The following is a 22,768-nucleotide window of genomic DNA, read 5'->3' on the forward strand; positions in this document are numbered from 1 at the left end:
TTATTTACTGCGTGAAAGTTGACAACTGTGCTCATAATCTGTGTGGGAATGGGGTGGGGGGGCAAGCAAACCATGAGAAAAATGGGAATAAACATCCGTTTGTTCTATGATTCTTGATTGTTTTATTTTCTGCAAAAGTAGAGCTTTATTTAATAGATTCAAATGGCATTCCTGATTTTGCTAAATCTAGAGTGAAAATGACCTGTCAGGAAAGAAAAAATTAACAGACTGTCTCTGTCCATGCTTCTGTCAAACTTTACATCCTTTAAAATGTTGTTGTTTTTATTCTATTTTCAAGTTAATTCATTTAAATAAAGGTAAATCTACTTCTTCAATTTCTTTTAAAAATATGTGCATATATAATATAATTTTAGGGAGGCCTAAGAGAAAACTGCTTTGATGACATTTGAGAGAGCCCTGCACTAAATAGGTTCAGTATCATGATTCTAGAGCAAACTCTAATTCGTGCCAATCAATTGTGATGCAGCTGAATGTGATGATTGGAAGCAGACAATTTTCATCGGGATACCATTTATGCCTATGCAGACTCCCATTGAAGTTAGTGGGCTCTGCCTGAGGGGAGGGCCCTGTGTGGATCACACTGCAGCATCAGGCTCTGAAATTATTGGCAGGGGTCTTGTTGTCTTACATGCAGTGTGAGATGCCTAATGTACTTTTATGTGCTGTAAATAAGTGGTTCTCAACCTTTCCAGACTACTGCACTCCTTTCAGGGGTCTGATTTGTCTTGTATGCCCCTAAGTTATGCATCACTTAAAAACTATTTGCTTACATAACCAGATAAAAATACAAAAATGTCCAAGCACACTATTATTGAAAAATTGCTTACTTTCTCATTTGTACCATATAATTTATAATATCAATTGGAATATAAATATTGTACTTACATTTCAGTGTATAGTTAAGGCTAAAATTTAGTCATGTAGTAAAAGTCACAGACAGGTCATGACTTCCGTGAATTTTTCTTTTTTGCCTGTGACCTGTCCGTGACTGGATATTTTTAGTAAAAGTCACAGACAGGTCACAGGCAAAAAAGAAAAATTCACGGAAGTCATGACCTGTCTGTGACTTTTACTAAAAATATCCAGGACAAAATGGGGATCTGCAGGTCCCCACACCCCCTGAAGCGGGGCAGCTGCACAAGGGCTAGGAGCCGCCTGCAGCAGCTGGGGGCAGTGGGGTATCCCCACCGCTTTTTTTTTCTCTCCAGGTGCTGTACGCTTCTGTGGAGTGTTTGGTCAGGCTCAACTGGACCCTGACCAAGCCGGTCAGCTTCGGGCAGGGGGTGCATCAGTGGTGTCCGCTGTTGGGCCAGCAGTATGCTCTGGCAATCAAGCCCTTTCTCTGTCTCCTCCAGGGTTGGTGCTCTGAGAGAGCAGAGTTGCGGCTCGTCCTATTGGCATATGCCGACGACGTGCTCCTCATGGTCCAGGACCTTGGTGCGAGTGGAGGCCTACCACGCCATCTACTCAACAGCTTCCTCCACCCGGGTCAACTGGGTCAAGAGGTCTGGGCCTGCTGGTCAGGGACGGGTGGCAGACGAGCTCCCTCCCACCTGCGCTTCAAGCCATTTGGTGGGGCGTGGGTCTGCTGCTCTATCTCAGCATCTACCTTTCCGCCATGCATCCTTCTCCGCCCGAGAGCTGGTAGGATTTGGAGGCCAGGGTGGGCGAGCAGCTGCGGAGATGGACAGGACTGCTCCATTGCCTCTCCCTGTGGGGGAGGGCACTGGTGCTGAACAAAGTAGTCCTGTCCATGCTCTGACACTGGCTCGATACCCTGAGCCCAGCCCCAGGGATCCTGGCCTGGCTCCAGAGGGTAGCTCTGGAGTTCTTCTGGCCAGGACTGCACTTGGTCTTTGCAGGGGTTCTGAGTCTTCCCCTGGAGGAGGGAGGACAGGGCCTGGTCTGCCTCTGCAGCCAGGTCCATGTCTTCCACCTCTAGGCCCTGCAGAGACTCCTTTATGGTGCAGGTAGTCGGGCGTGGAGCACGTTGGCGCACACCTTCCAAGGGGCCAAATTTACATGCTCGTGCTCCACATGTTTAGTTTCTTCACCCTCATGTCCTGCCCCAATACTAAGGGGTGGGACTATCTACTACTAGTAGAGGGTGAAGAAACCTGGTGGCCCAGCCTGTATTCCACCCTGGTCTCACAGCCTGCTGGGATATTGGCTGGCGGCTCCTTTATGGAACCATGAGCACGGGCATGTGCCTGGCATGGTTCATCCCCATTCCTGATGCCTGCCCCTTTTGCATCATGTGGGAGAGAACCCACATGCCGCAAAAGGGGCAGGCATCAGGAATGGGGGTGAACCTACCTAGAATGCGCCAGGTTGCAGCCTCTATTTCGGCTCCTCCAGAACCTCCTGTTGAGGTTCTGGCTGCGCTTTTCCCCACACCTTTTCATATTCGCACACCCTGTCCAGGGCCCCACAAAGTCATGAAACCTCCTTGTTAACCTCCTCCTGGCACTGGCCAAAGCGGCCATTTACTACACTAGGAGAAGGATGCTTGACGAGGGGGTAGTCTGCGACAGTGGGGCCTATTTCGATTCCTCCCTGGTCTCATGCATCCAGGCAGAGTTCCTCTGGGCAGCTTCTGCTGGCTCCCTAGACAGCTTCGAGGAGCAGTGGGTGCTGTCAAGGGTTCTCTGCTTGGTGTCCCCCTCTGAATCCCTGGTTTTGAACCTGTGTGACCTGGACACGGTGGCTGAGAGCTGTGGGGTACCCTGCCACCTGCGGGGACCAGGAACTGTGGAATACCCCTGCCGCCCGCAGCTTGGGGGTTCCCCCGCGGTGACTGAGAGCTCAAGGGTTCTCCCACTGCCTGCAGCGGCTGGGAGCTCGGGTGTTCCCCCACCACCAGCAGCTCTGGGGGCACCCACGGCCCACAGTGGCTGGGACCTGAGGTGGCTTGGATCTCCAGGGGCTGCCAGAGCCAGCTGGGGCGCCTTGTAGCTGCCTGCTCCCGTGGGCAGCTGGGGACCCTGCAGCTCCTGCCCACTACAGGCTGAAGTTATGGAGGTCGCTGGAAGTCATGGATTCGGTGATTTCTGTGACCTCCGTGACTAAATTATAGCTGTATGTACGGTATATAGAGTAGCTAAGTTCCCTGTAAGCTGCGTGGCCATGTAGCCGCCTATTTAGCACTGTGCAGGCACTCTGGGAACCCGCCCAGGGACCTGCCTCAGCCAGGGGAGGAGCACCTCTTCCCCAGCCCCCAATTTAGCCCAGCCCCCAACCTGCAACGGCTGGAGCACCCCTATCCTGGCCCGGACCCGGCCGGGGAAGTGCAGCACAGCCTGGATCCAGCCTCTTCCTGGGCGGCCTGGCCCAAACCCAGGTAGCCCTGCCAGGACCCAGCTGCAGCCAGGGTGGCCCAAACCTGGGCAGCCTGGCCTGGACCTGTCGCGGTGTGACCCTTCCCAAATCCAGCCCAGGCCCAGATTTCTTGTGGCTGGGGCACCCCTCCCTGAAGCCAGCCCCAGTCCCAGAGCTGCCATGGCTGGGGGAGAGGTGCCTATCCCCCCCAGCCCAGGTGCTGCTGCGGGGAGAGAGAGCTGGGGGGAGTCCTCACTCCCCACTGTAGCCCCGAAGCACCTTCCTGCACCCTGAACCCCTCATCCCTGGCCCCACCCCAGAGCCCACACCCTCAGCTGGAGCCCTCCCCCCTGCACCCCAACCCCCACCCCAGCCCTGAGCCCCTCATTCCCAGCCCCACCCCAGATCCCACACTGCCAGTCAGAGCCCTCACACCCCTGAACCCCAACCATCTGCCCCAGCCCTGAGCCCTCTCCAACACTACGAACCCCTCTGCCACCAAATGAATTTTGTTATGTGCATCAATATGAAGGTAATGTGTCACACATCACTTCCATATTGATGCATATAACAAAATTAATGCTGCACATGGGTGTAAAAAATTAGAGGGAACATTGTAGAGCAGTATAAACAAGTCATTGTATGAAATTTTAGTTTGTACTGACTTTGCTAGTGCTTTTATGTAGCCTGTTGTAAAACTAGGCAAATATCTAGATGAGTTGATGTACCCCCTGGAAGACCACTTCATCCCCACCGGGGTACACATATCCCTGGTTGAGAACCACTGCTGTAAATAGGAAAAGTGACCAAATTACAAAACAGTGGCTGAATCAGGTTCATGGCAGCAGATCATCTTATGTAATGTGGAGAATCTTTGAATAGAGAAGGGAATGTCCTAAATAAATCTTATGGAATTAGGATTGACACAGAGGTTGTCTCATCCATTATTTTCTCCAGAATTTTGTTTCCTAACTAGTCTAAAACAGATTCTGAATGGATTTGTAAACTCTTAAGGGCAGGAATTGTCTCACTCGGTGTGTACAGTACCTGGAACAATGAGGCATCTAGATACCCCTGAAATAACTAATAATGGACATCTCCAATGTACTATCAAAATTTTGGAACTAGCTACTGTCAACAAAAATGGAAATTGCTTTTTTTAAAATTTAAAGATTAACATATTTAACAACAACAATAATGGGTAAAATGTATTTCCTCCGCAGAGACTGCAATTTTCTTGACTGTTGGCAGGAAGAAAGAAAAATTAGGACAGAAAGACCAATAATTCTGCACTGAAATAAAGGAGAAAAGCACTAGACCTGTTATCAATTTTTAGGTAAATTGCAATTGATTATTTAGGTAAATGTAGGTTTTGTTTTAATCTGACTTGTGTTCTTACATTGCCAGAGTACATCTGGGTTTTTCAGATTAATATAAATAACCCCCTTGCCCACTTTTCCATTCCTGAACAGAATGTCTTTGCTTTCTTTCCACCTTCCTTGTTTTGTACTCCTGTGCTCCCAGACCAGACTTCACCCACAGACAATCCCATTTATCACCTTGATATAGGCACTCTATCCCACATACCCTTTGGGGAAGTGGCCTGCTCTGAATGAAAGAGCTGAAGTACAGAAATGGCAACCTTCATGGAATAAGATCAGATACCTTTAGCCATAAGAACATTCAAATTTCAAGAAGTAGAATTTCTTAAGTAAATTAATTTGCTAGAATTCTTGTAATGTTCTTGGATCCTCTTGCTGAATATTGTAGGCATGCCATATTAAAGCATTTCTTTCCACTTCTGCTATCCATCACACAATTCTCCCACATCCACTTGCAAAGCAATAGTTGCTAAATATACCAAAGAGAAGTTACATTCTTAGTTGCCCTTGTGAGCTAACTTCTTGAGCCAGTTCCTCAGCTGTTTTCTTCTGACTTGTAGTCACATTTCTAATACTTTGACAAATTGTATGTGACCTGCAGATAAAAGGGACATGTACAACCTTTCAGATTACTGTGCTTCTGGTTGACAGATGCCTTGTGTTCCCAGAGTTCAGGAATCAGCTTCCAAGTCACAATCTCAATATGAGAAGCAAAGGATTTGCTGAGACAATCACCCTGTTTGATTAGCTTTCCAATAGATTTTTTTGCCATTTAGAGCAGTGAACTTGAGTTCAGCAAAGTAGAAGTTGCAAAGTGATAAAGTAGAGACACTTTAATCTGCATTTCTGATTAAATCTGGTTCAATCTTCAGTATCAACCACACTGTAATCTGTAGTTTGAAGGCTTTAAAACAAGTTTCAGGGAGGAGGACAGTGCTGTCAGATCATTTCTGGCACAAGACTGAATGTTATAAAAAGACTCTCTAGCATCCTAAAAGCAGGCTTCCAGGTAAATCCAAGATGCAAGTAGAGCCCATCCTAGATATACAATTACCATGTGGCTAAAAGTGACTCATCCTGACAGATGGAAAAATATATTTATATATGTCTTTGAAATCAGCAACTGAATAAAAAGGTAATTGCCGCCACAATTATACATGATGCACCACTGATAATAAATTTAAAGTGTCACGGTCCAATTTCTGGTTTCAGATCAAACTCATTAAACCAAGCAGAAGATTGGATCTCACTGAGCCTGCTTTTAGAGATGAAAAATTAAGCAATGATTCACAGTGTAAGCCCATTACATAAGAGGAAAAAAAAGGTGGTGGGGGGGGGAGAGGGAAAACCACCAGGTGCATGTGAAAAAATGGACTTACATTTTATCTGGCCAGATCAGTATCTGTAATAAATTAATAGGAATGCATATCCTATATCTACCATGATCACATGCATATAAGGATCTTTTTGCAGTTGATGACCTTAGAAATACCAGTTCAGGGACACTTGCAAATAATTCTCTTGATCACTGTAAAAAGCATACCTTTCAAACACTTCCACATATAGCCCATAACTGAAAGTTTTGTAAGTGTCTTTTCAAATGATCACAAGGATTGCTACTGTTTGTATTGTGATAATATACAAGAGCTCCAGTGAAGATCATGGCCCCATTGTCCTATGTCCTGAACAGACACACTGCCTCTATGGGTCCTTTTTTAGAAATAAACATTCAGTCTGACTACAAACCAAGAAAAATGAGACTTCCCTGTACAGGAATATGGAATTTTACCAGGATATATTACTGGAATCATTATCTATATAACTCTCTTTCCAAAATGATCTACAAGCAGTTCTAGGTCTATCCCAAATACTGAAGGAGACAAGAATGTTCAGATGCCAAATGTGTCTTTAATAAGTAGTGGGCCCACCCCACATAGATATGATAAGGAAAAAATACAAAAGAACAATAAGATATGCTGGTACATGTTGACGTTGACTAACGCAGTCCAACGACTGTTGATTTCTTCTTAAATCAGAAGCAATAATGTGGCATCATCAAAAGAAGACATTTTGTCTAAAATATTCTAGCAAATGAAGTGCCATATATGGGACTTCCTCATGGAATCTCGGTCACAGCTGTATGTATAAGCTTGGTAAAATTACAATTTTATTTTTGTATAATTTTGATTGATAATATCAATGCTTATTTTTAAGCATTTTTTATTTTTATTCATTTAAATTTTAACAGTTGTGGGAAATTATGAGGATCAGACAATAAGTAATGACAGTAGATTTGGGGGGAGGGATAGCTCAGTGGTTTGAGCATTGGCCTGCTAAACCCAGGGTTGTGAGTTTAAATCTTGAGGGGGCCATTTAGGGATCTGGGACAAAAATTGGGGATTGGTCCTGCTTTGAGCAGAGGGTTGGACTAGATGACCTCCTGAGGTCCCTTCCAACTCTGATATTCTATGATTCTAGAAGCTGAGATTCAAAAAGTTAAATTTCTATAACTATTAAAACTCAAATAGTCAACATCACATGTCAAAATATACAAAGTAAACAGACTTAAATCAAACTCTTAATAAGTTTTCAAGCAGCACTTTTCTTACTTTGCCTATCTGTAAATTTTGATTATTATAGATGGAAATATATTTTTGTTGGTCTGCAAGTGTATTGTGAAATAGATGATTATCCACATTTACCAATAAGAACCTAATCCTCTCAAGTGTGTGTATATATAATAATTAATTAATATGTGGCCAAAATGATCCAACTTGGGCACCTAATCCATATTTAGGTACCTATATGAATGGCCTGATTTGTAGAGGTGCTGAGCACCTGAAGTTCTTATTGACTTTGGTGCCTGGGGAGCACATGCTGGGGATCAGGGCAGATTTTCAATAGCAGGAGGAACAGCTGCAGTGGGAGCATGTGCCAAGGACTGGGGAAGGTTATCAGAAGCAGCTATGTAGATCACTTGGGTAGCACTTCCCAGGGATCAAGGAGGGTTCTGGCACTGCAATGGGGAAGTGAGTTGACTGATGACTCCAGACTCTCAGTCAGCCTTGTCTCTCTATTGTTGGAAACATGCCTTGAGCCCCAGAACAGAATGGCCACCTACTACAGCCAATCTGTAATCTGGCTCATTCTGTAAGGGCAAATGTTCCCACAGCAACCTTAACTCTAGCCCTTGTGAGCATGCATCACAATAAGGTCTTTGGAATCTCTTATATGGACTCTATTTACTGCATCTTCATACTGTGATCAGCAGGGTGGGAATGAAACTATTCATTGCCATGGCTGGCATCATTCAAGTCTCCAGTCAAGCAAATTTGTGTCTGGGATGCCCGCCAGTGTCTTTTCAGCATGGAAAACAACGATGCCTTGAATACGTTATGTTTTAACAAAAAATAAAACGCTTTCAGCACTAAAGAAAATGCCTTTGACTTTGTTCCCCCTTCCCTCCTTGCAAAGCGTCTTCAGTGTATGATTGCCGCAACCCAACATTGTCACATTGTACAGCATGGTGCAAGGTCGCTTTGATGTGATTCAAGCAAAAGGCAGCCATTTGGTTATGCAGTCTAGATTTCCAATTTAGATTGGAGGCCTAGTTATTGTAGCTTTACTTTTGTGAACAGTTCATTGCTTTGGTGTCTTGTACACAGTGCATTAGGCACAGATATTGGGCTGGGTGAAACTGCAGAAAGTTTTCTAAAGCTTCCTTGTTCTCTTAGCCAAGCATGTGCTGCTTAATCCAGATTTTGTGGATCTGTCCCTGCAGGAGATTGGGCAGACATAGGATCCTGGGAGTCCTAGGTTCAAATCCCAGGAGAGTCAACTAAAATCTTTATCTGTGTGAGGTAGTAAAGTATTCCAGGCAGTTGACTTTGTTTGGGGTCTTTTGGGTGAAACCATTAAAAACTGAAATCCTGCCTTCTTTTAGGGGACACTAAGGGCCATATTCTGGCACGGCCCTGTATGGATCCAGCAAGGTGGGAAAGGACACAAGGAACATTGACCGGTTGGAATCTGGTTGGAGAGTGTAGGGTCTGCCTCTTAGTGAATATATGGATGCTGGGTTTCTGCAGGGTGAGTGCAAGGGGTATGACTCCACCTACCTCCATGTAGGCCAGCAGCTTGGCAGAATATACTGCATTCTTTTTAAGAGTAGTGTAATTGTTGTGCTGGTGTGCACTGCCTTAGACAGCCAAAATGCTTCTTAGGGATGTTAGCTGCTGTGTGACTCCCTGATGCACCTGATGGCACCTACGGCACAATCTAATCTTAATGGCTTTCATAGCTAAAGCTGCTTAAATGAATAGCTAGCCCACAGTACCATGGATTGACTCTGATGCTATAGCACTAGTAACTCAGCTAAGAGAAGAGGTTTCTGCCTTATGCTCTTGATCAAAATGTTCACTGCCCACACTGTTGTGCAGTGTACTATGCGCCAGCAGGTTGCTAACCAACATCTGGAGGTGGCTGTAATTCAGTAGTTCCACCTAGATGCCAGAGCAATTTCATTCAGTCCTAAAACTTAGAATGTCCAAACCCATTAACCAGTAGTTGGGGTCCTGTCCAATACACAGGTTCCATAATAAGATTTCTCTGGCTTTTTAGTTGGGAACAGACATATCTCATCGTCTCTTTCTTTACACAGGACTCTGTCTTGTCAGGATTGTTAGAAACAGGATAATTGTGGAGAGAAGGCTTTCTTTACAATAGTTAAATACACATTATTATACATCATCCTTGAGGGAGCAATGTTTATGTCCAATGGCGTATTGTTCACTTTAGATCTTTAAAGACAGTTGTGACTTCCAAAAACACATTTCTGCAGTTAATGTCATTGTTTATAATCAGTCTGGCAGACTTTTAAGCTGAGTCATTCTCCTGGCATTCAGATGGATTATTCCACTCCTTTTGCTTCAGCCAAAAAATTCCGTTTAATTTATTGTACATTAACCTCAAGTTTCTGAGATATACATAATTTATGGTGGTGACTGTTGTAAAAATGCCTGCCCTGCAGGCAGGAGGGCTATGGGGACAGGAAGAGGAGAGAGAAAGATTGCCAGGAATCCTGCAGGGAGTTTTAAGGAATCTGCAAATCTATTTATTGAGGAGAGATGTGTTACATTTATAACTGAAAACAGGAAATTAAGAGCAATCTCCATTTAACTGCTGGAGTGCTGCCAAATGATATGCCTGAAGAGTGAGGGCAAATCACAATTCAGGCACTGACACAAATATCAGAAAAAACACTTGGGGTGCTTATGTTCCCATACACTGGGAAAGAGGCCGGAATCAAAACCATGAATCCAAATATCCCATATGTTTGGGATTTGTACTGGGAACTGAATTTCACAGCCATCCTTTTTCTCTTCTGTATAAGAGGAGTGAACCAAAACTCTAAATCTTAATTACCCCACACTTTGGGAAAGTCTGACTCTTGATCCAGTCTTTGCACCTTGGGCCCCTCATACTGACATTCCAGTCTGTTGCCTTTAAATCAACACTCTTTCTTTGTTTTGTGGCACTGAATAAGTTACAGCAGAAAGCAGCAGCAAAGCATTTAACAGAAGGCAAAGCTTACCACTGCCGTTTGATAAAAGACTACAGTAATGGATGGTCCTCAACTCTACAGCCTACAGCAGTATTCCCAGGCCCTTATGGGAGTCCTGTTTTTAGTAAAGACAGTTGTTAGTGTCATGGCAGAGTCACGGTGAGGGCACTGGTACCAGTCTCCTGAATGTCTGGTAGCATGCTGCTGGGTATACCACACTCTCCGAGGCAAGTGCTATAGCCGCTGTAGGCACCAGGCCATTATGGCTCCAGCCTTCGGTGGGTTCCCACGGACACTCACCGAGTGAGATGAAGAACAAAGGATGCTTTGGTAGGGCTCCAGAAATAAATGCTGCAGTTACCCTGGGAACAATGGCTTAAAGCTACAAACTAAAAATGAAGCAACAGGTCCTAAGACAGTCCCTAGGGGCAGTCCAGTAGAGTGGTATGAAGGTATGGCTCCTCTGGCCTAGTGCCAGAGCTACTCGCTCCAGGTCACACTTCTCCTGGAGGCAGTCACACACTGGCTTGCAGATCCCTTGGCCTGTTCAGACCTATGAACAAGGCCTCCCTATTTACAGGATGATCCCCAGAATCTGCCTGTCATGGCTACTGCTGACCACCTTGCCAACCACAGGCTGCTTCCCAGCCCAGCTCTCAGCATTGCAGTCCCAACCTGCCTGGCTTCTCTTTACAACCTGCTCCCCAGCTGCTCCCTTCAACTGGCTGTTCCAGCTTTCATGTAGCCTCCGGCTCCCTCCTGAACCATGTCCCCTCTGATCTTTGGTAGTAATTCCATTTCCTGTGCTCTGCAGACTAAGGCATTTGACTGGCTAGATGTTGTACTGGAGGTCAATATAGCAGTCAGTCAGGAGCCTGTAGGTTTATTACAGTGCAAAACACTTCTCCTGGACTGATCAATGCAATATTGCTGAAGGGACTACTGAAGGCTGTGAGCGGAGGGTGTCCTACTTTTTTGTAGGTATGGGAATGAAGAACTCTTCAGGGGAAACAGTGCCCTCGTCAAGGTGCTCAAGTAAGATATGTATTCACAGAAGAGACTCCAGATTGACTAGAAGGTACGTGGAGAGAGGTGGCATGGGGAGTAAACCTGATGGGTTGGTTTTGCACAGGGCAAAAAATTCTTCACCTAAAGGAGAAAAGTCCAAAATTATGGGGTTGAAAGGACATATACCCTCCATAGCTTTATCTGGGGCTGAATGCAGAAGACTGTTAAGGGGCATTTCTTTCAGGGATCACATTCCATCTGTACTCCACCATCTACACTGAGGTCCACTTCCAATGTCAGATGTTGGTTTTAACTTTAAAATACCTAAATGGTTTGAGTACTGAGTATCGTCTCTCTGCTCATGGGAGCTTGCAGTAGCTGAGATCTGCTGAGGTACTAATAGCCCCTAGATTTAATCAGGAGTGGTTGGAGGCAGAGAGTTAGGTGAAGGGTGGAGTTTACTTCCCTGGTCCACTCTGGTGACCTTCAGTACACACTCCAAAGCTTATCTGTTCTGACAGCCATTTCCTGGCTGTGGAGGAATGGGCAAAGAGGATGTGTAGAAGGGTGAGGCTGATGGGAGGTTTTTACAGCCACAGTGACAAAAGTAGATGCTGATGTTGATTCCCTCAGTTTTTGAGCACCCAGCTTGAGACTTCTGTGGCCTGATTTTCAGGCATTTGTGCACCAGCAGCACCATTAGAGTCATTTGGAGTTGTGAGGGCCCAGCATCGCTCAAAATTAGGCTCTGGGTGCCTCAGATTGGCAACCCAAAACCGGAAGCACCCAAAATGTGCGTAAAATTTGGGCCTTAGTTTTTGGGAGTTTCTTAGATTTGGGGCATGGGGTCCTATTCATTTTTATGAAGATTGCATTTGTTCTTGGGGAATTGCATTTGGACATTTTTATGAATAGAAAAAGCCAGATCAAATGAATAACCATCTTTTTGAACATTTTTTTACAGATGTACATGTCAGACTTACGCTGCCTCCAACTCTGGAGTTAGATGAGCTGAAAAGGAGCAGGTGGTTGACGTTAATAATGATGGCGTAATTGCACAGCTGCAAAAAAAAAAATTAACTTTCAAGGACTGGATTGCTTCCAGATCCCAGTTCATGTGGCTGTTATATGCAGCGCCTGTTTAGTCCCCAAAGTGCATTTGTTCTGCTTAAATGAAAACTGCACTTGTTTCCACACCACTGGCAAAGACCAGTGTATCACATAGCCATGAACAAATATAGCCTGTCTTCACTCTTGGCTTGAAAGTATATAGGCAGCCACATGCCTGTATTCCATGTTGTACAGCATATCCTGATGAGAGGGGCATGGTGTTTTTTGTTCATCTTTTCATTATCACTCTCCTATCTAATTGCACACATTGGGCTAGTGACCACAATTTTTGTCATGCATGGCAGGTCTGCTTTGGGAGATTCTAGGGACACAGATGACGGGCAGAGGGGAAAGGGGCAGGAGGGCTGATCTGTTTCAGATTTCTTATACCTATGTAAAATTCATTGCTATTGTGTTGACTCCTTACTGATCCCTCCAGACTTCTAATGGAGATGCTATACTGTGTCACGGGTGCTCAAAGTATCGGCTGCAAGGCTGAGAACTTTCCTTGTCACTTTCTCTGTCCAGAAAGATAAAATAACCTCTGACTTTCTGTTTCTATAGATCTCTAGGTTCTTTGGAAAACCCATTTTATTTTGTGCTTTTCACACTGATTTTCAGCTGATGCTTCCCATCATTTGACAATGAACTTGGCTGTCATACCAGATAAGAAACCATCATCCTGCTCACAAAGCATCCTTCAGCTTTGGGCTTCATGGGCACCTGTGAGCATAAGAAGGTCCAGACCTGCTCCGTTTCTTTAATATAATCTCTGTATCTCAGTGTTTATACCATGCCTGTCACTGTGCTGTCTCTCTACCACCTCACTTCTTCACAGAATAGTTTTCAGTGGGCATGACTGACTGGTTGACCTGAGCTGAAAAGTCCAAGAGCAGTGTGTCTGGTATTTTGGTTTGGCCCCTTGTAGAGTTAAGGGCCAGGAGCAAAATTCAGATCTGGACACATCTCTAAGTGACAGATATCAGATCAGAAAGAAAGATTTGTGTGTTCGGTCCTACCAACGCGGGGTAATATTTTCAATGGCACCTAAGTGAGTCAGAAGTCCAAAAGTCTTATTGAAAGTCAATGAGAGTGAGGCCTTGTCTACTATTTTTATTAGATCAACCCAGCTACATCACTCAGGACTGTGAAAATTTCACACCCTGTGTGATGTAGCTAAGTTGACCTAACTCTGGTATTCATGTGGCTAGGTCAATGGAGGATTTCCGCTGTTGACCAAGCTACCATCTCTTGGAGAGATGAATTAACTACACTGTTAGAAAAAAACATTCCATCGGTGTAGGAAGTATCTACACTACTGTCATAAATATAAAGGGAAGGGTAAACACCTTTAAAATCCCTCCTGGCCAGAGGAAAAACCCTTTCACCTCTCTCTGCTTGTGTGATGCTTTTGCCGGGAACAGAACAGGAATGGAGTCTTAGAACTTAGTAAGTAATCTAGTTAGATATGCGTTAGATTCTGTTTTCTTTAAATGGCTGATAAAATAAGCTGTGCTGAATGGAACGTATATTCCTGTTTTCGTGTCTTTTTTTAACTTAAGGTTTTGCCTAGAGGGATTCTCTATGTTTTGAATCTGATTACCCTGTACGGTATTGACCATCCTGATTTTACAGAGGTGATTTTTTTATTTTTTTCTTCAATTAAAATTCTTCTTTTAAGAACCTGATTGCTTTTTCCTTGTTCTTAAGATCCAAGGGTTTGGGTCTGTGTTCACCTATGCAAATTGGTGAGGATTTTTATCAAGCCTTCCCCAGGAAAGGGGGTGTAGGCTTTGGGGAGAATTTTGGGGGGAAAGCTGTTTCCAAGCGGGCTCTTTCCCTGTTATATATTTGTTAGACGCTTGGTGGTGGCAGCAATAAAGTCCAAGGGCAAAAGGTAAAATATGTTGTACCTTGGGGAAGTTTTAACCTAAGCTGGTAAGAATAAGCTTAGGGGGGTTTTCACGCAGATCCCCACCTCTGTACCCTAGAGTTCAGAGTGGGGAAGGAACCTTGACAACTACGGTGCTACAGTGGCACAGCTTTAGTATAGACGTAACCTATGTCACTTTTGAAAATGGGACTTAGGTTCCTAAGTCATTTGGGCACTTTTGAAAATTGTGTCATAGAAGCACTGGATCAATACACTAAAGCTCAGTATTAAGATAATGAACCTGGAGCATTAGTCACTACATTTATCTTGCCTGATGGTCTGCATTGACGTGATTAAATACACCCAGAGAGTCCTGGCCCAGAATAAACTATGCCTTGTACAGCAGCTGAATGGATTCTTTGAAGGCTGTCTCTGCTATGATTGTTTCAAAGTCCTGGTTTGGATCTGAACTGGAATTGTTCCAAGACATTACCATAAATTGAGCTTGACTCTTTTACAGAGAAGCTTTTTTTTCACACAACAAATGGGTTATTATAACCCTGATTGCATTTTGCACATCACAATGTATTGAAACTATATTGAACTTACACTGTATTTTGCTCACTAGTGTCCCCTTGCGATAAAGGAGAGATAGGACTCGTGTAATAAATGGGCACAGCTGGGCACAAACAGATCTTCTCTGGCTTGCAAGGTTCCAGCATATTTACATATCTTGTGCAGCACAATGTTACTTCACAGGATCTGTCTAAATCCTGGCCCAGACTTTACTGTGATGGAATGGCTTGCTGACTACACTGCCCACTGGAAAGACACTTCCAAGAGATTTAAGTTCAGTAGTAGGGGGTAGCAATGTAGCTTTAGCTGGAACTCTTGCTCAATATTTGAGATTTTTGGCTCACCATCCCTGTCCAGTTCCCTTGTACAATTACCATCTCTGTGAGAGCGGAGCTGAAACGAGCACTTAATTGGAAATAGGGCAGTGGGACCTGCCTGAACTTGTGTCCAGTGCTGGATCAGAACCTAGCAGGTTTTGTTTGTACATTGTTGCAGAAGCCATACCAGGGAGTGAGAAAATACAGGCACTGCCTCCCCTGGACAGGTCACTTCTCAGCAGTCCGTGGAACTGGAGGGGGTTTGGAACTCTAGGACTGACAAGTCCAAACTAGTCTTTTGGAACCAACTGAAGTCTTGCAGTGCTGACTCCAGAGTTTTATTGTGTTTATTCACTGTGGTATGATTGAGATAGCACTGGGAAGTGATTAGCAAGAAAACACCCTGGTTGACAAACATTCTGCTGAACACACTCCCTTTTCCTGGGGTCAGCCTTGAGATGGCATTATTTACCCGTGTGCCTTAGATGTCGATATACACTCAGTTAGAATGTACTGTATATGCTTATCCTGACCATTCTACCTCACTGGCAGTTTGCAAAATAGCATTGGGTTAATGGTATTTACAGTAGCAGCAGCTTGGAAAGCCCACCTGGTGATGAGCCAGCTAACTAATTAAACTCCATGCTGGGAAAAATATGAAGGACTTTAATTAGTGCTCACAAAATTGGAAGGCAGCCAGTCAGAAAAATTTCATTACTGAAGATATAAGGTAAACCTCATCAAAATGGCATTGTTTACCCACATTGCTTGTCTTACTCTTACCCTTTCTCTCCACCCTGTCTCTCTACCATTCCTTCTTCTCTTGATCTTTCCCATTCTTTTCTCTCTATTTCCTCTCCTTCTGTCTCATTTCTTTTCTCTTTCTTTTTTTCTGCTAAAGCCATTTTTAAGGCCTGGTCTACCCTACAAACTTAGGTCAACGTAAGCCACATTAAGTTGATCTAATAATGTAGGTGTCTCCACTACCGAGTCCCTTCCGCCAACCTAAGTGGCCTGTAAAGTTGACTTTTGTACTCCATCTCGGACAGGCATAGTGCTTGATTTGACAACCACGGGTTGACATCAGGATAGTGTAGACACTGCATTGTGTAATTCGAATGAATTGGCCTCCAGGAGGTGTGTCTGCTGTGACTGCTCTGGAGAGCACTTTCAGCTCCACTGCATGTCAGCCAGGTACACAGGAAAAAGCAGATCCCCTATTAAAGCCCTGGGAACTTCTGAATTTTCATTTCCTGTTTGATCAGCGTGGAGAGCTCGCCAGCACAGCTAATCATGGAGACTCAATGCCACAAAGATGCTCCAGCATGGAGTACACAGGAGGTGATGGATCTTATTGCTGTGTGGGGAGAAGAGTCTGTGCAGGCAGAGCTCCAATCCAGCAGAAGAAATGCTGAAATCTATGCCAAGATTGCACGGGGCATGGGGGAGAAGGGCTACCCCAGGGACATGCAGCAGTGCCACATGAAAATAAAGGAGCTTCAGTAAGTGTACCAGAAGACCAGGGAGGTGAACAGTCACTCTGGTTCTGCCCACAGACATGCTGCTTCTATGAGAAGTTGTTTGCGGTTCTCGGCAGCAACTCCATCACGCTCTGTGGACACCTTCGAGGAACCCTGGGCGACCTCTAGCAACAATGAGGAGGACATTGTTGATGAGGGAGAGGAGAAGGAGGAGAATGAGAGGCAGGCAAGCGGAGGATCCATTCTCCCCGACAGCCAAGAACTGTGTTTAACCCTGGAGCCCGTCCCTTCACAGGACCAGTTAGTGGCGGAGCGTGAGGCCGGGGAAGGCACCTCTGGTGAGTACACACTTCCAAACTGTAGGGGTTCCATGCTATTATTTTTTATGTTTAATCTGAACAAAAAAGTAGGTGTAGTGGGTTTTGGTGGCCACTCCAGCTACGCAGAGGGTGCTCTCCGAAAAAGAGAGTTTATGTGCACGGGGATGGCCTGGGAATCCTCCATGGAGCTCTGTAGGAAGGTTTCATGGAGATACTCCTTTGCAGAAGGTTTCTGGGAAGAGCTGCCATATTTGTTCCACCATGGTAGAACATTTTCCCATGTCACTCCAGTATTAATTCTGCTGGTATCACTGCAGCACACAGCATTGCAGCATAAAAACCAGGTCTGTACCCAGACACTTGCAGCATCTGCTCCCTTGCCGTCTCTGTTACCCTCAGGAGAGTGATATCACATAGGGTCACCTAGGGAAAATGGGGGGAAGTTTTGAATACTAGCCCTTAAACCACAAACAATTCAACAAGTAATCTGTTTCCTGTTTGGTGAAATCTGGGTCACACAACTACGTTTTCCCAAATGTGCCGTGGTTGTAGTTGGAAGGGATCACCATGTATTGCACACAGCATTGAAAAAACAGGGGTAGTGGCGGCTTCCTGTTTGTCTTCCTTCCCCGCTGTCATAAATATAAAGGGAAGGGTAACCACCTTTCTGTATACAGAACTATAAAATCCCTCCTGGCCAGAGGCAAAACCCTTTCACCTGTAAAGGGTTAAGAAGCGAAGATAACCTCGCTGGCACCTGACCAAAATGACCAATGAGGAGACAAGATACTTTCAAAGCTGGAGGGGGGGGGGAGGAACAAAGGGTCTGTCTGCCTGTGTGATGCTGGAACAGATCAGGAATGCTCTTCATAACTCCTTAAGTTAGTAAGTAATCTAGCTAGAAATGCATTAGATTTCCTTTTGTTTAATGGCTGGTAAAATAGCTGTGCTGAATGGAATGTATATTCCTGTTTTTGTGTCTTTTTGTAACTTAAGGTTTTGCCTAGAGGGATTCTCTATGTTTTGAATCTGATTACCCTGTAAGGTATTTACCATCCTGATTTTACAGAGGTGATTCTTTTACTTTTTCTTTCATTAAAATTCTTCTTTTAAGACCCTGATTGCTTTTTCATTGTTCTTAAGATCCAAGGGTTTGGGTCTGTGTTCACCTATGCAAATTGGTGAGGATTTTTATCAAGCCTTCCCCAGGAAAGGGGGTGTAGGGTTGGGGGATATTTTGGGGGGAAGACGTCTCCAAGTGGGCTCTTTCCCTGTTCTTTGTTTAACATGCTTGGTGGTGGGAGCATAGGGTTCAAGGACAAGGCAAAATTTGTACCTTGAGGAAGTTTTTAATCTAAGCTGGTAAGAATAATCTTAGGGGGTCTTTCATGCAGGTCCCCACATCTGTACCCTAGAACTCAGAGTGGGGAAGGAACCTTGACACCCTAACTCCCAATCTGGTGTCGCTTTTATAAAAAAACAAATTGTTTGGGGGGCTTTACACTAGTTCCTGTCCTCAAGCACCATCCAGGTTACTAGGGAAAAGGGGACTTTTCTCAAGTTCCAACATGTGATCCCAAGGAAGTCTTCACAAAAGCAGCAGCACAAGACCTCTCCCCCATGGCTCGTGGCCTTACTCACCATAGCTGGAGTAGCAAACCAACTCTTGCAATAGCCAGCGGTTGTGATTATGTTGTGGCTTGCAGAGAAGCATATTGAGGGGTGTTTTAATTAACCTTTGACCAGAAACAATGTATGCACTGTCAATGCTACCTTTGTGCTTTGCATTCCCTGCAGCCGAAACCTTGTCCATTGGCATATCCTCCACACCAGGACAGAAACTCTCCCAGATGAGAAGGCGGAAAAAGAAGACTCAGGAAGACATGTTCAATGAGTTAATGTGCACCACCAAGAGTGACAAGACGGAGCTCAGAGCATGGAGGAATACACTGTCCGAAGACATCAACAGGGATAACAGGAGAGTATGCAGGGAACAAGAGCATGTCACGGAGAAAGAGATGCTGTGGATTATGAAGGAGCAATCAGACATGTTGAGGTGTCTGGCTGAGGTTTAAGAAAGGCAGCTGGATGCTAGAGTCCCTCTGCAGCCTTTGCTGAACCTGCTGCCATCATCGCCCAGTTCTACATTCTCCTCACCCAAACGTCCTATGAGGCGTGGCGGGGGGGGGGGGGGTTCGGTAGCCCTTGCACTCAACACCAGGGGAGGGTACAAGGACCAGAAAGTGCCCATTCCCGCACCTTTGATTGGTACTGCAGGGCATCTGTAAGCAAGCTTTCCTTGTTTCTCTCCCACAGTGTTATCAGCCCAGGTTATCTTACTTTTCTTTGCTGTCAGTGTGTATTTGTGTGCATAATAAAACTTAACGGGTTGAGGGGGAAAAGGCTCTTTATTCATTCAACACATGATGGTTGGTGAGGGCGGAGTTTACAGGGGAGAAAATGCAACAGAGGGGTAAGGAACAACACAGATAAGTGTCACATTACTGTGGCTTATTGCTGAAACTGGTTTTCAAAGCCTCATGGAGATGCAGAGCCCCTCGATGTGCTCTTCTTATTGCCCTGGTGTCTGGCTGCTCAAAATTGGCTGCCAGGCAATCTGCATCAACCCCCCACCCCGGGGGAAACTTTTCTCACTTTTGTTTCACAGATATTATGGAGCACACAGCAGGCAACAATAACAATGGGGATATTGCTTTCACTGAGGTCTAACCTAGTAAGCAAACAACACTGGTGACCTTTAAAACGTCCAAAGGCACATTCTACCACCATTCTGTACTTGCTCAGCCTATGGTTGAACCGGTCCTTACTGCTGTCCAGGCTGCCTGTGTATGGCTTCATGAGCCATGGGAGCAAGGGGTAGGTTGGGTCTCCCAGGATCACGACTGGCATTTCAACAAGTCCGTGCTTGCAGCTTTCTGAACCGCCCTGTGTTCCTAAAGATGCACACGTCATGCACCTTTCCCGACCATCCCACGTTAATGTTGATGAAACGGCCCCTATGAGCCACCAGCGCTTGCAACACCATTGAGAAGTACCCCTTTCAGTTTATGTACTCCTTGGCAAGGTGGTCTGGTGCCAAGATAGGGATATGTATTCCATATATCACCCCACCACAGTTAGGAAACCCCATCGCAGCAAAACCATCCACTATATCCTTCACATTGGTCACTACCCTTCTTATCAGATGTCTGTTGGGCCCATCAAACTTGGATCACAACAGATCCCATGGAAGATTTACCCACTCCAAATTGATGCCCCACTGACTGATAGCAGTCTGGTGTTGCAAGCTTCCATAGAGCTATCGCCACTCGATTCTCCACTGTCAGAGCAGCTCTCATTTGAGTATTGCTGCACTTCAGGGGTCGGTTCTGGGACAAGTTTTGTTCAACATCTTTATTAATGATCTGGATGATGGGATGGATTGCACTCTCATCAAGTTCGCAGATGACACTAAGCTCGGGGGAGAGATAGATACACTGGAAGGTAGGGATAGGGTCCAGAGTGACCTAAACAAATTGGAGGATTGGGCCAAAAGAAATCTGATGAGGTTCAACAAGGACAAGTGCAGAGTCCTGCACTTAGGAAGGAAGAATCCCATGCACCGCTACAGGCTGGGGACCGACTGACTAAACAGCAGTTTTGCAGAAAAGGACCTGGGGATTACAGTGGATGAGAAGCTGGATATGAGTCAGCAGTGTGTCCTTGTTGCCAAGAAGGCGAATGGCATATTGGGCTGCATTAGTAGGAGCATTGCCAGCAGCTCAAGGGAAGTGATTATTCCCCTCTATTCAGCACTGGTGAGGCCACATCTGGAGTATTGCGTCCTGTTTTGGGCCCCCCACTACAGAAAGGATGTAGAAAATTGGAGAGAGTCCAGCAGAGGGCAACGAAAATGATCAGGGGGCTGGGGAACATGACTTACGAGGACAGGCTCAGGGAACTGGTCTTGTTTAGTCTGCAGAAGAGAAGAGTGAGGGGGGATTTGATAGCAGCCTTCAGCTACCTGAAGCGGGATTCCAAAGAGGATGGAGCTCAGCTGTCCTCAGTGGTGGCAGATGACAGAACAAGGAGGAATGGTCTCAAGTTGCAGTGGGGGAGGTCTAGGTTGGACATTAGGAAACACTATTTCACTAGGAGGGTGGTGAAGAACAGGAAAGGGTTACCTAGGGAGGTGGTGGAATCTCCATCCTTAGAGATTTTTAAGGATTGACAAAGTCCAGGCTGGGATGATTTAGTTGGTGTTGGACCTGCTTTGAGCAGGGGGTTAGACTAGATGACCTCCTGAGGTCTCTTCCAACCCTAATCTTCTATGATTCTATGATTCAGGGCTGGGGAAAGCTCTTTACACAGTTCATAGAATCATAGAAGATCAGGGTTGGAAGGGACTTCAGGAGGCCATCTAATCCAACCCCCTGCTCAAAGCAGGACCAATCCCCAATTAAATCATCCCCAGCCAGGGATTTGTCAAGCCTGACCTTAAAAACTTCTAAGGAAGGAGATTCTACCACCTCCCTAGGTAATGCATTCCAGTGTTTCACCACCCTCCTAGTGAAAAAGTTTTTCCTAATATCCAACCTAAACCTCCCCCACTGCAACTTGAGACCATTACTCCTTGTCCTGTCCTCTTCTACCACTGAGACTAGTCTAGAACCATCCTCTCTGGAACCACCTCTCAGGTGGTTGAAAGCAGCTATCAAATCCCCCCTCATTCTTCTCTTCTGCAGACTAAACAATCCCAGTTCCCTCAGCCTCTCCTCATAAGTCATGTGTTCCAGACCCTAATCATTTTTGTTGCCCTTCGCTGGACTCTCTCCAATTTATCCACATCCTTCTTGTCGTGTGGGGCCCAAAACTGGACACAGTACTCCAGATGAGGCCTCACCAAAGTCGAATAGAGGGGAACGATCACGTCCCTCGATCTGCTGGCTATGCCCCTACTTATATATCCCAAAATGCCATTGGCTTTCTTGGCAGCAAGGGCACACTGTTGACTCATATCCATCTTCTTGTCCACTGTAACCCCTAGGTCCTTTTCTGCAGAACTGCTGCCTAGCCATTCGGTCCCTAGTCTGTAGCTGTGCATTGGATTCTTCCGTCCTAAGTGCAGGACCATGCACTTATCCTTATTGAACCTCATCAGATTTCTTTTGGTCCAATCCTCCAATTTGTCTAGGTCCTTCTGTATCCTATCCCTCCCCTCCAGCGTATCTACCACTCCTCCCAGTTTAGTATCATCCGCAAATTTGCTGAGAGTGCAATCCACACCATCCTCCAGATCATTAATGAAGATATTGAACAAAACCAGCCCCAGGACCGACCCCTGGGGCACTCTACTTGACACCGGCTGCCAATTAGACATGGAGCTATTGATCACTACCCGTTGAGACCGACAATCTAGCCAACTTTCTACCCACCTTATAGTGCATTCATCCAGCCCATACTTCTTTAACTTGCTGACAAGAATACGGTGGGAGACCGTGTCAGAAGCTTCGCTAAAGTCAAGAAACAATGCATCCACTGCTTCCTGGAAAGTGGCCTTATGCATTCAAAAGTTCTGCAGCCACTGCTCGTCATCCCATAGCTGCATAACAATGTGGTTCCACCCAGTCAGTGCTTGTTTCCTGGGGCCAGAAACGGTGACCAATTGTGTCAAAGTGATGAATGACTGTCGCCAGCATCTGCAAATTGCTCCGCTCTATGTCTTCCAGCAGGGCTGCTTGCATAGCATCGCATTGTTCCACACAGCGACTCCTGTATCAGCTGTCTAAATACTGCAGG

The 22,768-nt window shown here is 45.4% G+C and overlaps 1 protein-coding gene across 1 annotated transcript; it reads left to right on the plus strand.

Moving 5' to 3' along the window:
* Positions 1–16,737: 16,737 nt before the first annotated feature.
* LOC311521463 (uncharacterized protein) lies at positions 16,738–19,108 on the plus strand (the record flags this gene model as incomplete). Its single annotated transcript, XM_084629797.1, has 2 exons — positions 16,738–16,987; positions 18,767–19,108. The coding sequence occupies 2 exons, from the start codon at positions 16,738–16,740 to the stop codon at positions 19,042–19,044; spliced, it is 528 nt and encodes a 175-aa protein (XP_084485923.1). The 3' UTR covers positions 19,045–19,108.
* Positions 19,109–22,768: the final 3,660 nt, after the last annotated feature.

Source organism: Lepidochelys olivacea (genome assembly GCF_965140295.1).
Source record: "Lepidochelys olivacea isolate rLepOli2 genome assembly, chromosome: 6".
NCBI classification, from domain to species: domain Eukaryota; kingdom Metazoa; phylum Chordata; order Testudines; family Cheloniidae; genus Lepidochelys; species Lepidochelys olivacea.